This window comes from Zonotrichia albicollis, chromosome 15 (assembly GCF_047830755.1).
Source record: "Zonotrichia albicollis isolate bZonAlb1 chromosome 15, bZonAlb1.hap1, whole genome shotgun sequence".
In the NCBI taxonomy this organism is placed as follows: domain Eukaryota; kingdom Metazoa; phylum Chordata; class Aves; order Passeriformes; family Passerellidae; genus Zonotrichia; species Zonotrichia albicollis.
Genome location: NC_133833.1, coordinates 8,534,707 through 8,551,172, shown reverse-complemented (window position 1 = coordinate 8,551,172; position 16,466 = coordinate 8,534,707). Strand labels below are relative to the sequence as shown.

General features: G+C 39.9%; 1 protein-coding gene across 4 annotated transcripts in view; it reads right to left on the bottom strand.

The window, feature by feature from the left end:
- TRPC7 (transient receptor potential cation channel subfamily C member 7) overlaps positions 1-2,551 on the bottom strand; it is a 71,824-nt gene extending 69,273 nt beyond the window's left edge. For 2 of the 4 annotated variants that reach the window (XM_014264793.3, XM_074552443.1), the window contains exon 1: positions 1,870-2,548. In XM_014264793.3, the coding sequence (XP_014120268.2) occupies positions 1,870-1,871 (2 nt within the window). In that variant the 5' untranslated portion in view covers positions 1,872-2,548. Of the gene's footprint in view, positions 1-1,869 lie in introns of all 4 variants that reach the window. The other 2 variants (XM_026791366.2, XM_026791365.2) reach the window with 2 other exon arrangements.
- Between the last annotated feature and the right edge of the window lie 13,915 nt (positions 2,552-16,466).

The following is a 16,466-nucleotide window of genomic DNA, read 5'->3' as shown; positions in this document are numbered from 1 at the left end:
AGCTGATGTGCCACTTTATTTATTCTTGGATTGTGACCAACATTGAATACCCCAGTTCAATACTGTCTGCAGTGTGGTCATTCTCCTACATGTAAAGTTGAGTACATGTCCAGGATGTATTATTAGGTTTTTCATTAATAGATTTTTTGATGTAATTAATAGAAATGTTTAGCCCATGCAGGCAGATATTAATTCATTTGCAGAGTAGCCCTACAAACCAGATCCCCTCCCCATCATTCTCACTGCTCATACAAATAAAAGAAAAATTTGGAAAGAGGTCTCTCTCATCATGGAGCAGTCAGCACAACCACACCTTTGCAAATCTTTTTAGGGAATGGCAGCACAAGAATGTTCAGGAAGATAAACCAGGCCTCTGGTGCCATTAAAAACTGCTGATCAATGACACACATGAACACTTTTAACATCTTTGTGACGTGAAGCAAAAGGTCTGAGGACAATAGCCTAGAAACATTTAGGATGGACCACCAAATCTTTAACAGCATCTACATTTTCAAATCCTCCCTGTTCTCTGTTAGAAAGCTCTGTCTTGTGGTTTGGAAAAACAAAAAGGAAATGGAATTTGGTTTTCTACCAGCTATCTTGCAGAAAAAAAACATCCGCTGCTTTTCAGCTGTCTCACCCTCCTCTTTCTTATAAACTAATCATCAGCATTTTCTTCCCCATCCCATAGAAATGTTGTGCACCAATACAAGACTTTTACAGCAGAAGAGACTGACAAATAAGGTTCTTTTCTCTTTTATTCAAATTCTTCTTGTGTTATAAAACAAGTACTAGGTTACTTTTTTTCCCCTTCCTTCCTTGTTTCCCCTTAATCTCTGGTTGTGAAGTTGGCTAATTATTACAAATTTATCACAGAACACTTGATATAGATGTACCAAAATTAAGGCTATTTTTACATTCTCTCCCATTGTTCATTAATATGTTTGACCACCGAATGAACTGTCACAAGAAGAATGAGTTCTACATTTTTATTTTAAATCTGGCTTTAGGAACTAAGAATAATTCACTCTCACTGTTGAAGCGCTTCAAAACTCAGGCTTGGATCATACTAGAGAACACAACAGAGATATACCTGTTCATTCATAAATTTTTACTAGTGATGAGAGAAACGAAAAATCTCTAATTGTTCAAGCAGGGGGCAGTGTAACGCTGATTTTCAACAAGCAGTTCCATTAAAAAGAGCAAGAAAAGCTTTGAAAAGAACTAGTAATCTCTGTTCTGGCTGCATGTCATTTTCCCCTGCTGATGCACCCTTTTCAATGCTCACTTCATAGTTATCTCAAGACAGGAAACAATGTGCAGAGAAGGACCCCTGACAACCATTAGCCCTTGCAAGCTGCAACAGGCATGATACACGCAGGATACAGCATTCCCTTTCACTTTTTCTTTTTATTTTTCACCTTGCCCAAACTGCTTGAACGAAAAACAAACTCTTAACCATTTCACCCCGCTACCAAAAGAAGACAACAGCATGCCTCCAAACCATGTGCATGCTAGCAAACAACAAACCCTTTGTGTTACACTGACAGCAAGAACAAATTCCAAGGGTGAAAAGGCAAAACACTCATGAAAAGCCAAACCACTTGTGAAAAGCCAAACCACTGGTGAAAAGCCAAACCAAACTGATTGATATAAAAATCAATTTTATCACACCCAGCCAAGCCTCCCCACTCCCACAGCCCATCCTCAAGCTCGCAGGAGACAGTGTCACCCGGCGACCTCTCCAAACCCCACAAAACTTCCCAGTGCCTAAGTGAGGAGCGGCATTGGAGCCAGGAGCAGAGAGGAGAGAGGCAGGGGCACCATCCATCCACCCACCCATCCCTCCATCCCCGGTCAGCCTCTTACATGAGCGCGTCGGGCGGGCTCCGTTCAGCGGGCGGCCGTGGCCGCGGGGCGCTGTCCGCGGTGCCGCTCGGTGCTGCCGCTGTCCGCGGTGCTGCAGCCGCCGCCCCAGCCGCTCATCCTCATCCCAGCCTCGGCTCTGCCGGGGCACGGCTCCCCGGGAGCGCCCGCGGTTCGCCTCCTGCAGGAAGAGCCGGCTGCGAGGTTGGCATGAGAGTGGCGTTGTCCTGCCCGTCTTCCCTCCCCCTGTTGGCACACCGCTGTCCTCCCGGGGGTGTGGATTCGATGCTGCCGTGGGCGCGCCCCCTTCTCAAGCCCGGAGCGCTGGCAGGGGCTGCCCCGGAGCAGGCGGGGCGAGGGAGCCTTGCCGGGGAGGGCAGGGCTGCCTGGGGGCTCCGTGGGGGCTTTCCCCTCGCATGCCGGGCTCTGCTCACTCCGCTGTGCTGCCCCGCTCCGGGAGGGGCTGGAGCCGCTTCTCTCCCTCTGCCATGCCCAGGCTGGGAGTGTTTGATCCCGTACCTAGGAGATCCTTTAGGAAGAAGGGCTGTGTGTATGCATGTGCTAGGCGAGGAGGGAAAGGAGAGTGAAATCAGCATGCAAAATTATCAGTCAGTTCAATCACTCCCCTCCCTTGCGTGGCAGAGGAGAGCTGCCAGAACAACTTCAAGCTGCATCCAGGAGCACAGGGGTGTCATTCTGCACCCTATTCTGAGAGGTAACAGCAGATGTTCCTCCCCCAGACATCCCCGTGGGATGCTCCCTGTGCCTCCCATACAGCTCCAGTCACACAGGCTGTCCAGGTACATGACCTTCCATGTCCTTCCCCACTGGTGCAACTCCCCTCCTTTGCCTTACCTGGATGCAGGGATCACCACCTAATCATGCAATTACCAAATAATGCCACCCTGCCTCCACTGCCGTGTCTCTGGGAGTTCAACCCTGGAGGAACCCCTCTGCTTGGAGGGGTGATGGTGGGAGGCAGGCCAGGGCTCTCTGAACAGCACACATGGGAGGATGGCACAGGGATGATTTGCCCCAAGTTCTCCCTCTGCCAGCCCCTCAGCACTGCAAGAAGTGGGAGCACTGATTAGGAGTAGATTTTTCACCATCTTTCAGTCTCAAACCTGTGCAATCAGCTGAGGATGTTATTTGATTGAAACACCTGAGGGCACTGACCATTTTGGCAAGGACCACAGAGAGCTCGCTGTGGCTTCTGCTTCTCTCTTTTCTAAGCATCCCAGATGATGTCTTTTACAAACATTTAAAGGTGCCTGATGCAGGACTTCCATCCCACATCTTTGGGCAATGAAGTTAGTTTTACCAGCCTGAGCTGTGAGGAGGGGAAGTCTTTTCCTACTGAGAGTTTTTGTCTTGAATTTGGGGGAGAGAGTATTAACCTCTAAGGATCAAGGGCAGCAGCCAGCTCTGCAGGATTCTGCATTCTGTGTTGACACTGTCAGCACCTCCTTTTCTGTAAAATGCACCCATGGCTTTGGTCTTTCTCCATTTAGGGACTCTTGAAGTTCACTTTGAAATTAATCAGGTGTTGTATTGGCAAATATGAGAAGGATGTGGATGTTGCCAGGCTCGTGGGAGAACAGCATTGTGTAGGAAAAGATAACCTGTGCAGATAGGAAAATAAAATGAAAGAAAACAAAAGAAAGACTCCACAGCTACCTACTCACTTATGCTGTTGAGATAGTTTTGAAATGCATGCACTACATTTCTGCTCCATGTATCTGTACAATTACATCTGTGCAATTACATCTCCCGACCCTTTTGAGTTGTAACTTCACTGGAAAATATTCACAATTTCTATTTCTGTGCTCTTATCTTTTCCCCACCTTTATTTAAAAAAAACCCAAAGCCCAGCCATAAACCCCTAAAGCCCCAGCAATGTCTAGCACTCAGTTATCAGGAGGACCTTCTTAATAAACTTAATAATCAACATCTTATCCACTCCATAAATCTGCAGCTCATAAAATACTGACAGCACTCCCAGTTGCAATTAATTATGCCAGATTAACATGCAAAGCAAAAAAAAATGAGAGGGAAAAAGGGGACTGGGGATGTCTCTAGTCTGTTATTATCAATGCACATTAAACCTGTACAAAGTGCTGTTGTAGGTTTTTGGTTAAGCACAGCTCAGAACCAGAGGAAACCCGCAGCTTCAGAACCAAGAAATCTTACACTTGGTTCTTTTAAAAGGCATTTATCAGAAGGTTCTGAACTTCTTGCCTTTCATCATGATTAACTTTGCATTTTGCTATTGCAACAGTTTCATATGAAAAGAGTGTGCTGAGAAATCTATTTCTAATATTATACAAAACTCTTCTGACTAAAGTTGTATTGAGTAAGAAACCATAGAAAACTTGTGGGTTTTTTCCCAAAAATCATCAAATATTTGCACTCTTGTAGAGTATACCAAAAATGTTCTTGCCTCACTGGCAAGATTCTTTTATTAAAGAATCAAGTTGTTACTTTTTTCAACTCACCTGTGCCTTTAACTAAAGAAAACACATGATAATTGTTGCATCCTCAAAAACCAAGCAAGTGCACATTTCTCTGCAGAATCAGAAGATGGAAACAATTAAGCAATTTTATAAGTCATGGAATTGCATGGTTATGTCATAACATTGAATGAATATTGAGACTTCGAATTTTCTCTCAAGGTTTGTAGTTTTGAAAGTTTTCAGTTCTTATTGGGTTCATTATTCTGTATCCTCAAATATTATTGTATTCCCAGACATATTGAAGAAAGAGAATTGCAACTTCTTAATGTAGTCATGTTAAACAAAAGTCTATTTTTGTTTATGTCCGGAGTTTCAAGCAGTTATATGTGCACCACCACTAAAGACTACAGAAAGATTTTTTGGGAGAAAGCTTAAAGCAAATGAGAAAAAAAGTTTAGAAATTGTGATATTAAACTTTTTTATCGATTTAGGAGTAGTTAATTGCACAGTTACTCATCAGAGTAATTTCTCTTGTCTCTTAATGATTTCCACCACTTAATTGCTGTTACAACCAGACAAAACAAGAGGACAAATGGAAGCTCAATGATTTTTTCGAAGAATTTTTGCTTCTGTTGATAAATATTTTGTCATTACCATTGATAAACCATTTTGTCCAGACACTTCTGTACTGTTTAGTCACTGAAAAACTTGATTTGGGTCCTTCCTTCAAACACATGCATTTATCACCAACATTTCAAACAACTTCAGCTAAAATATAAACAGTAAAGAAAAGAACATTAAGAAGAAGGTTGGTAGGATTCCATCTCTTTTTCCCCGTTCTTTTTGCACTGCTCCTGACCTGGAAAAACAACCGAAGGAGCAGGAGAGAAGCAGCAGAGTTGTGCTGAGCTTTTGGAGAAGCCAATGAAGAAAGGAGGAGGAGGAGGAAGGGCTCAAACTCATCAGTACTTTTAACTCATTAAAGACACAGGCAACAAAAAGCACACTGAATTTCCTTCCAAGCCCCACAGAACCAGCTGTACCAACATCCTACTACTAATGCTCCTTTAAATATTAGTACATAGGCCTAGCTTGCATAATATTTTAAAATTCAAGAAGATAATTCCAACCTATATGACATGCAATCCTAATTATTCCTGAAATGGTACACACCTGAATCAGCTTTGACCCGGGGTTGAAGGGCAAAATATTGCTTTATATCTTTATATTACTTCCAGCATCTCATGAATTTTCCATTCTCCAGAGCTACTGGCTGGGATGACTGGCAGCTTACAAGGGTATCTATGAATAGTAACCCTGTTGGCTGTACAATCTCATCTAATATCCTTCCACATTTAAAAATTGAAATAAATGCCAAAGTCTCCTCACATTAGAAAACATAATAAGCAGAATATATTTTTATTACTCACTCTCTATTTGTGAACCTTTATATTGAAGACATTTTTATTCACTTTAGTGCCTTTTTTTTCTCTTGAAACTTCTTTTACTGACCCAACAGCTTCAGGATAACTTTACTAAGACTAGCAACTGTCTACCCCCAACAACGAAAAAAATTGATCATAAAAAAGTGATAACCCTCCGATAAAAGAAGCATCAAGAGAACAAATGGGTTCATTTAAGATCCTATCAGTGATATGATTGGTCTGACAAGATCTTTTAACCCATTTTGCCTCAAGAACAATTTATATGGTAATCAGAACTGGTGCAATTATTTCTCTATTATAAAGGCATGATCCTTACATATATAAAAATTCTTCTATTAATAAATTGGACAGTTAAGAGTTGAATCAGAATAAACTCTGGAATAAAAGTGTTTCATTTCCTACAGAACCTCATTGCCATTATAAAGTTACAAACACAGAAAAAATATTTGCAAATTAAAATACGGGAGAAGTTTAGACTTGAAAGAGAAATTCTACTCCTTTCTTTTAATACATATAACTATTTCCTTCCTGATATTAAAGACTGCTTTCCTTATAAAAGTGATGAGTAGTTTTTGTCAGGGCCAAAGACAGTGATGTTTCTAATCATGTCTTCTGTACATATCTTGGCTGCAGAGGCCATTGTAAATATATTTTTGATGCACATTTTAACAGCAGTGACAATTCTTTATTTTCTGTGTGAGACCTTACTGGCTGTGTATTCTTTGCTGTTTACAGAAGTTCATGTGCAGGTGTTTGAGGTTTTGCTGCTGTTTCCCCCCAAACAGTAGGATGATGAACGTTTGCCAACCTCAGATTTATTTTTTTTAAAGCTTCAGGTAGCTTCTCTGCTCTCCTCCAGTTTTACTGCTTCTCTACAACCCTTGCCAAATCTTTCTAGAGCTTTTATAATTTTCTTTGTTCCATTTTTCTCTTTCAAGTGTTTAATTATTTTTGCTCATCTTTTCTACACATCACAGTTTCCTTTCTCCTGAGGGTACAGGTTGGGGACGAGTTGCCAGATGGCCACACTTACACTTGAGCATATAATAATTAGCCCTAAACTCTTCCCATTTCCCTTCTGAATCCTTTCCCTCTGCTGTCTTTTGTAATCAGATTTTATGCAACACTTCCTGCACGCTTCCCAAACACATTTGGTTGCAGAACCCATGGCCATTTCCCCCCGTGATATTTTCACTTTCTGGATCCCACTCTAATTGCATTTAGATGTCAGAGTATATGTATTGCTCTCATGGTACTCTCCATCCACTCTCAAGAGTTCTACTGATGTGGTCTGAATTACTTGTATTTCAATTAAATATTGCTCCCTCCAGAAGCATCATAGAATATATATAGGATATCTCTCACCAGTATTAAAAAAAATATTCAATGTATAGGTAGAGCTTATTATGTGTTTCATTCATTTTTTTCTCTCTCAGACCGGCTCAGGATTTTTTATAATGTTCAGCTCATTTTTTTTTGTTCCTCTGTTCACAATATTGTAAATTGGCAGAATTTCAAGGAAAAGGAATTTTATTCTAATTGCATAGTACAGAACATTTACATCTGTTAGTGCCAAATCTTCCTCTATGCTGAAATGAAATAACTGCTTAAGGGAAAAAGAAACCCACAAGGTACAAAATTGCATACAATTGTGTGATTACTAGAGAGGATCCACAGAATTGTGATTGTTCAATATTTCCATTTCTTTAAAAGTATTCCCAAGAACAAAATTATTGATAAAACTCTTCACTAAAATATTGTACATAAAGAAAAAACAACATAAAGTAATTAATTTTCATGGGAATCAATACACATGAACACCAGAAACAAGAGCCCCAAAAAAGATGAATATGTTGTTTGTTGTATTGGAATATTTTGGAGTATTGTGTAAGCAATACTTGAGAATGTGGGAAATAACCAAAATATTCCATTTAAGGATCAGAATGGTAAATTCTCTTTTTGGATTTTTTTCGGCGGGGAGCACAACAAACCTGGAAAATTGCAAAATCACAAATGATTTTTACGTTACGTTAGTTATAAGTCAAAGAGACATTTTGCTTTTCCAAGGTAAGATATCTTTTACCTTTTTTCACTATCTGATTCTAGAGTATAATCTGTAAACATGGCATCATTTTAAGTTCAGAAAAAAAGCAAAATATTGATGTTTTAGTATGTTTTTAAGGCAAGTGTTTAACCACATATTAGAGAAATGGCCACTTAATGAAAATCTTATGTTAACACTAAGTTCTCAGTTCTAGTACAAATTTTAAGCACAAAAACCTTTTTCACTTTTCACTCCCCAGAAATATGCACTGTTCCAGGCCCTTTCAAAACTGTATTTTTGATACCTCTTAGGGAATGAACACAAACTTTACCAATGCCAGTCCAAACCCTCAGCTTGGCCATGCTTGTCCCATAGGTTTCCAAAACAACCAGAATAATAATATTATCAGTGAGAATATCAACGCTGCTGTTCTCTCACCCAGTTTTCATCAGGGATAATTTAGGGCAGTTTAGTGCTGTGGGGAACTCGAGGGTAGCTCTGAACCCCCGTGGGGACCTTCTCCAACACAGGTGTTGTCCTGCTGAGTCTCTTGGCCATCAACAAGGTCCAAAAAGCCCAGCTGCACTTCCCAACTCCTCTCATTCACAGCAGAAAAATCCACTTCAGGATAAATTTTCAATTTCTTCAAGCATTTGAAGAAGCCAAGAAGCAGAACCCAGATTAACTGTGTCTAAAAGAAGAATTTCCACCTAAATGTTTGTACTCTGGAAACCGTATATAACATGGGACAGATGATGACCTGCTTCATTCAATTTCTTTCTCCTTGAGAAGAGCCTGAAGCACAAGCTACTAAATGAAAAGCTTAGCCTTTGAAATCAGGGTTTCCATTAAATTTACACTTGAGTCCTTGCAGACATGGAGAGTTCAGACTGTGCTGGTGACAGTAACATTGACAGCACCACTGCTGTGCATTTTTGTAGTTAGCAGCCTGTCCTAAAGCATCCTGCTATGTGTTCTGAAAGTCAGCATCTCAAAACATTGGTCTGAATCTGGCTTGGTTTTGGCCTTTCCTCCTCTCTGAAGCAGTTTTGTAAACAGTGTTTTCACCAGACTGTCTAAACCCCATCCTCTTAGGGATGCTGATGTGATGCCAGTGCTCTTAGAGCTATCAGCTAAAGCAAACTGGCTGAAGGTGAACTTTCCTGCAGTACTTAAAAAACTTTAAATCTCAAAATTTTAAAAAAATCAGAACTAGACACTTGAGATATTTCAAAGCCAAAAAAGTTGTTAGGAACCATTCACAAGCAGTTGCCTTTGGAAATAGCACAGTGTGATCAGCAGCATTGGACAGTAAGGCCACACAATGGCATTTCTTCTGGCTTTGAAATATTGACAGAGATGAAGGATTGGCTCAAGCACAGATCAATCTCTCTATCTGAAAGAAATAAGCCTTGAAATAATTTAAAATTTTATGCAGGAGAATTAAGTCCCTCTCAGCAGCCTCTAGAGTCAGCAGGAGGAGGTAAAGCAATCCAGATTAACCACTGAAAGCTGATGAGTGAAAGGTTTATTAACTGCACCAAGTTTAGCCTGGAGGAATCCCATGCATTTGTTTGACATAATATGTCTACACACTGAGCAAAAGAGAAAATTAGCAGAGATGACAGCTTAGTTCACAAAACCACTGGTAAATTCCTTGTCCACAGGACATTGAATGAATTCAACAGACTCCACACACTGTATTTATTCAATTTGTTCCTTCTTTGATCTTTCATCCCAAACACTTTAATCCCCAACAGTTTTTCTTTCCTTAAATAAAATCCACAAGATAAAGGCTATTCTGCATAACATTGTGTTCAGCATGAAGCTTAGATTTGTGGGTACCTCATATTCTTCTGTGCATTTTCAGCACAGAAAATGAAGAAAAAAATATCTGAGACAATTTTTTTTATGTGTGTGTGATTTAGTGCCTTTTAGCAAAATTTGTGTTAATGTCATCTTTGTAGTGCTATGAAATATGATTGGCATAGTAGAATTAAAATAAAAACAAATTCAAGAAACTATATCTCAACAGCATTTCAAAGAGTGCCCCAATTTGATGCTTCCATTAAATGAGCATAATAGTAGAAAACAGATTCCAAAGTGGAACCTGCCTGTGGATGAATCCCAGCAAAGTCCTCTGAGTGTCTTCCAAGTAACCAATGATCAGAAATGGTTTACAGAAAATAGACAATTGTTAAGCCTTCAGAAATACTTTAATAAAGAATATCCATGCCATGCCAGCCAGACTGTGAGCTTCAGATGTGCCTTACAAACTCCTTACTCTCAATGATAACAAAATCAGCCTGAGCAACATGTTACATAGATAGGAATCGTTCTGGACATATTCTGTAATTCAGCAAAGCCTGGTTTTCTTCCAAGGATGAGTTTATTTGTTCATATCTCTTCAAAAAATACCCACAAAATGAAGGTATTCCATAAACATTCATCTGGAGACTAATTGAAATTGTTATCAGTATTTGATATGTGATACCTGGCTTCCAACATTAAGTTCTATGATATGCTGTAAGAAGAACGAGACAGATAATAAACCCACATCAGATCCTTTTTGAAGGCTGGCAGTCAATTACTTGCCTTAAATGCCTATTACCAGTTTGGCCACTGCCTTGGCTTCCTCTTGGATAAGAAAAACTCCAGAGAAAAATAGAGCTTTTATTCCTTTACCTCATCTTTCGTACTGTACACCAATACTTCAATTATATGAGATTTCTCTTATCACTCTCAGTGCAGCCCCTGGCAAATGAAGTGAGCTCAGAGATAGGAGTTTTAAGCTGACAAGTGAGTTTTGATATTTGGATTAACAAGTTGCAGTCTTAATCAGAGCATCTTTCCTCCATCCTTTGCAGAGCAGGCCTGCACCCAGCAGTGCCACACCTGCAGTGTTGGTGCCACCATCTCCAGCTCTCATCACTGGGGGATTCAGCACAGACAGGGTGCAGGGTGAGCTTGGAGCACAAATCCCAGTGTGGCACAGGAGATGGGAGGTGTCAGACTCAGCAAAGGAAAGAATTAAGTTATTTAACTCAGCCATGATGTAACAGTTCAGAAAATCTCTGGTGGAACTTCTCCAGTCAGGAGCATTAGCTGTGGCATTTTACAGTTCTAAAGAGTCAGGATCAGCTCCACACATGTATTTTCACTGGGATTGCTGCTGGGTACCCAAGCAAATCAAAGGTATAACAGCCCCTCAGCATCTATTTAGCAACTTTGCAACTGAGGGGTTCAACTCTGCAAATCTCTTCAACAGCAGTTCAAAAAATGACAGATATAACCCATGTTCTATTGCAGTAAATCAGTGTGTGCCAATTGTCTTCAAATACAATTCCATTGCATTAAAACTACCCCTGATCTACTTTGTTTTCTTTATGTGCCTAGAGCACATAATTCTTGCTTTTTACTATACTGGAAAATGAGTTTTTTGAATTACTCCCTCAGAGCATTTGATATGCACTTCATTTTAAAGGCAGCAGCATTTGAGCATTCTGGAAACCACATACTTGTTTCATGATGAAAACAAAATGTCATCTTTGAAAGGCAGGGAAATAGGGCTTTCATTCCACCTTGTTGAGTACATCTGTAAGTCATTTGAAGTTACACTTGACATGCTCCTATTTTGCAAAGAAGGTTGAAAGAAAACAGGATTTAAGAACAATAGATATATGTTACATTATCACAAGGAAGCAGTAAAAACTTAACATACCTTTCAAACAATGTTGAAAGACTTAGAAACCTCTCCTGCCTTTTACATCCTAAATTTCATGTCAAATCTTTGTGAATCTAACTGGTATGACAAATACCTCGTGTTTATATTCTGATTTTAATCTATGTAATAATGGTGATATTTAAGAATTTTGCATGTGTTGACTGAGTTTTGAGTCTTGGTCTGTATTGTTGATAGATAAATATACAAATATTTGAGCAAAAGAGGATTAACTATGCCACTAATTTTTTTTTAAACATAATTGCTGAAGTGTATTGCATTCTACATATAAGGCAATATAAAATAGTGTGCACTGAACCCTCAGGGCCTGTTTCTTTCTCGAACACATCTATTATTTAATTATTATTAATTAAATAATTATTTGATATCTGCTCCACATAACCTTCCCCACCCTTCAGAAAGGGGTGGTACTGGCTAAAGGACATTGGTAGGAGAACATTCTCTTATTTTTTTATTAGAAATTTACTTGGGAGGAAAAAATCTGATCATTGAAACAGTGGTGGAAAGTAGGTTCACTCTTTTCTAATTTCTCATGCTGTTCAGCTTGGACTCAGGGATCAGAGTATTTATTCTTCACACAGTGTCACAACTACCCAAGTAGGTTAGAGAATGGATCCACATGTGGTAAGAGCAGGAAAAAGTGAAAGAAGATTCCTTTTACTCAAACACAGGCTGGGGAGATGACAGTCTGAGGAAGTCTGAACCAGTTTTTCAGTGAAAATTTTGTAATTATGTTTTTTTTTTTTAAATGTCAGTCATTGCTTTTAGCCAGTTTGTCTTATATTACTCTAACCTAAATTGTTTTGATTATATATGAGCCTTCTCATTAGACCCCAGGATTTAATTTCTCCCCAAATTAAAGCAAAGCTCAAAGAATAGAATAAATAGCATCACACCTACTTCGTATGCACAGTGCTCTTCCCAAACCTCAGTTTGCCAGCCTGGGAAACTCTTATGCTGTGTATTATTTTCAAAACCCTTCAGATAACATTTTAGGCATAATTTTTTGTCTTCACTTTGTGCTTAAACACAAAAGCTCTCTTGAAGAGCCTTTCCTAATCGCTGGGGAGGACAGTTGTGGTAAGAACCCCCTTTCCTCCCCAGCCTGATGCCACTGCTGGCTGCACAATGCACACTCATTAATGTGAGCAGCCCACTTACCTGTCACAGTCTGTACTGTTTGCCTCCCTCCTCTATTTGCTGTTAAAGAGAAGCAATCAAGAGGAGCTATGAATGATGAGGTTTAATTAAGCTGCAACTCCATTAACTGAGATCCCCCAGGAATTACCTAGCAATTATTCACCTGCTGCAGGTCATCCTTCCTTCTGCCATTTCCACCCAGGGAAGGGAACTCCCATTGATCCTCCCCACCTCAGCCTGAGCTTTGCTTTTCCATGGGGCTCCTGCTACATGAGAAGCTTGTGGCTGTAGGAAACGCCTGCCTCCTTTCTGTACCTCCTGGGCGTGGGATTCATCTTTCCTGACAGGGGTTTACAGAGCAGGGAGGCAATGGCACTCTGGACTGGACATACAGCCTCTCTTTACTGTCAAAGGAAAGAATTAAGCACTCCCAGGGTGAGATGTGCTTTGTTGAGATCCCTTAGATCTATTCCCAGCATACCTCTTCTCCTCCTGACAAGACACTAATGTAGACAATGATTTAAGGTATAGTTACAGACATCTCAGTTGAAAAGGACAAATCCCACTTTGAAAGAGCCAAGTCACTATTTATAAAATAGTACCTGCAGTGGATGAGGCTCAGACTGAACACTTGCCACAAGATGATTGTCCTGCATGCATCCATCCAACCAAATAATCCTGAATTTGGAGAGATAACAATTTACTAACTTTAGAAGTAAATTAATTCACCACATGAGGACATCTTTTGTCTTCCTTAACTTCAGAACACAATATTTAGGGGTTTTGCTTAATTTCTAAATTTCTTTAAAAAAAAAAAGGGCTAGATAATTTTCAGTCTACCTAGCCTATTGTCTTCTTGACCCTGACAAGCCCGACAGCTCCTTTTTGCCTTGATTTTTGGAACAAAACTTTAGATTTGTTTAGAAGACTTTCCCTCAGACATTATCACCCTAAATCCTTTTCTGTCCTGATACTGCACTTTAAACCTCAAACTGATTCCACTCCTTTTTCTTGGAGCCAGCAGTCAATGACCCATCACTTTAAAATCCTTCTCTCAAGCTCAGTAAAAAATTGCAGTCTCAGCTCTAGAAAAGTGGGACCAAACTGTGTGAGCATGAAACCTGATTGTTCTAACTCTCCTTTTATGCCAACCAGCACAAGTCAGTATTTTGCAAATAAATTGTCTGGGTAGATGTCTGTGCAAAAATATTTCCTGAAAAAATTACCCAAATGTAATTACTGTGGATTCTGCACTTGCAGTTGAGTTTGCACAGCTTAATGAATAACACATGGTGGCTGATGCTTTATCTATTATCATGATTTCACAGTGCTGATTGGAATAAAGATTGTGGAATGAAAATCCTTTTTATAATGGTCATTTAAGCAAGTAGGTAGGTCCGATCTTCTTGATCATTACAAGACTTTGTGCTTTGTCTGGAATCAGCAGGAGTTTTGTGACAAAATCCCTGAGATTCAGTAAAATTTCAAATTATGCCAGATTAGTTTTTTGTGTCTTCTGATAATCAGACACCAAGAGAGCATTTTTGGGGTGGCACCCATAACCTGAGAGTGCAACAGCCTTCAGCCTGGCACAGCCTAACATGCACTGTACAAACACTGTGTTTCCTGGAGGAAACAAAATGAATCTGTGTCACTCCTGGAGTCATCTTCACAGACCTGGACTGAACCACCACTGGAAAAAAGTGTTAACCATGCCAGCAACACCACTACAAAATGCTGGTTTCGTCAGTGGTGCAATTTTCAGCTCCTCTCAGTCTTTAGGAGATGTTTCACTAAGACAAAGCTCATGGCCAAGGCTCATAATAAATTTTATGAGTGTAAATAAATAATTTTTCTATGATCAGTTTTATTTGTTAGAATCTGTGCATCTTAAAGCAGTGGAAAGAGAATTTTCTGTAAAGTTTTGCCATATGCATTCTTTCCACAACCACCTTTGATAGCCAGATAAAATGCCCTTATCTCCCCAAAACACAGGTAGGCAGTCTTGTCAATAAGAGATGATTCATGAAAGCCATTTGCCTTATGCTGTTCTTCAGGGAAGCTCTGAAGGGTGAGAAGGTGCATCTTACAGAGATTTATCAGGGTGATAATGGGACAGGACAGAAATCTTTCTTTTTCACAGTTCTAATGGAAATCCTGCATTATTTCCTCCACCAGTTCAGAATTTTAAGAGAATACTCAAGGGATGACTGGTGGGTTTGTTCATCTGTGCAGTGCACACAGCGAACAGGAACCTGGGGGCTGTTTAACAGAATCTCTGGCTTAGTGGCACCAATAAATGACCAAAGGTCTAAAGTAAAACTGACCCCAGTAAGCAGAAAGAGCACTGAGTTCACAGGGCTTCCCCTGAGCAATCCAGATACTGTGAATTATGCTCCTCCTGCCCATTTTTTCTCACAAATAAAGATGCTGAGTTGATAACTGGAGACAGCTTTATGTATTTTGGTTCACATCTATGACAAGCACAATTTTTTTTTTTAATGTCTTTTCATACTCATTTTGAAAAAGGCTAACCATGCTCAGAGCCTAATGCTTCCCCTGCTGAGAGGTTTCCATGGAAGGATTTAGAAGGTAGCACTGAAGGTCCTGCTCAGGCTCACATTGAGGAAATGCCTTTTCAAAACCCTTTTCTACTGGGTTTTCTTTCAGGAAATAGGAGTATTTTTAACTAAACCAACCTGAGTAATTTGTTCAGACAGAGGTCATTGTGGCCGCTTTATGCTTTCAGATTTATTTCAGTTTTGAGAAACTGTGCACACCACCTGCCTCTCCAGTCTGCTGCTTTAACTATGAGAAGGGTTAGAATCTATTGTCTCTACTTTGAATACTGAATTAAACAAGGAAAATCACCCTGCTTTGTTCACAATAAGTCTTTCAAATATTACTGTTTGGACCTCAGAAATAAAGAACAGAAGAGCAATTTTTCTTTATAAAAATGCAGAGAGTATAGAGGATTGTTTTTTCTGTCAAAAGCTAAAATAAAAAAAAAAGTTTCAAAGAGAAATGTTTTTGCAGCATGGGCAAAATCTTTGTAACATCAAATCTATTTGTAAACTCAAAGCCAGTTCTTGTCTTTGAGCAGAAATCCTGAGCAAACATCCTGAGCAGCTTGTGTGTGTGCTTCACCTTGTTGCACAGAGCAGGGAATCCAGCACATCACTGCTGCAGTTTCGTGATTCCTGGGGCCAAGATCAGAGCACTGCAGTGCTCACTGTGCTGGGTGCAGAATCCTCTTTTCCACCACAGCAAGGGATGCCTTGGAGAGGCTGCCTAGAACAGAGGCTAGACAAGGTTAAGAGAATAAAGTGGGTGTTTATTAAAGGCCTTCAATAGGTTCACCTTGGGCAGTCTCTGAGAGGGGCTACACCCAAGATGGACAATGGTCATGGGTTTTTCAGACAATTTTTAGTTTGGTCCATTTACATATTTGGGGTTAATCCTCCAATTACAGCTTCCGGTAGTGAAGTCCAGTTATATTCCCCCAGTTATAATATTCCCCCAGTTTGCTTCCTCCCAATTCACTTTTGTTTATACTTTTCAGGGCCTAAGGCAGTAGGGTATCCTTGAATTTCAGGCCTAGAGGGATTGTTTTGTCTGCCCAAAATGTGAAGACAGTAGCTAACACTCTATATTGAGTTTAGAATTATGCACTAATGCAGTACAGGGCTTAAAAAATATAAAAGCTAAAGTCATAAGGCATCACAAGAACAGAGTATTTGCCACAAGAGTGGAGCCAACCCTTTGCAGGCAGATAA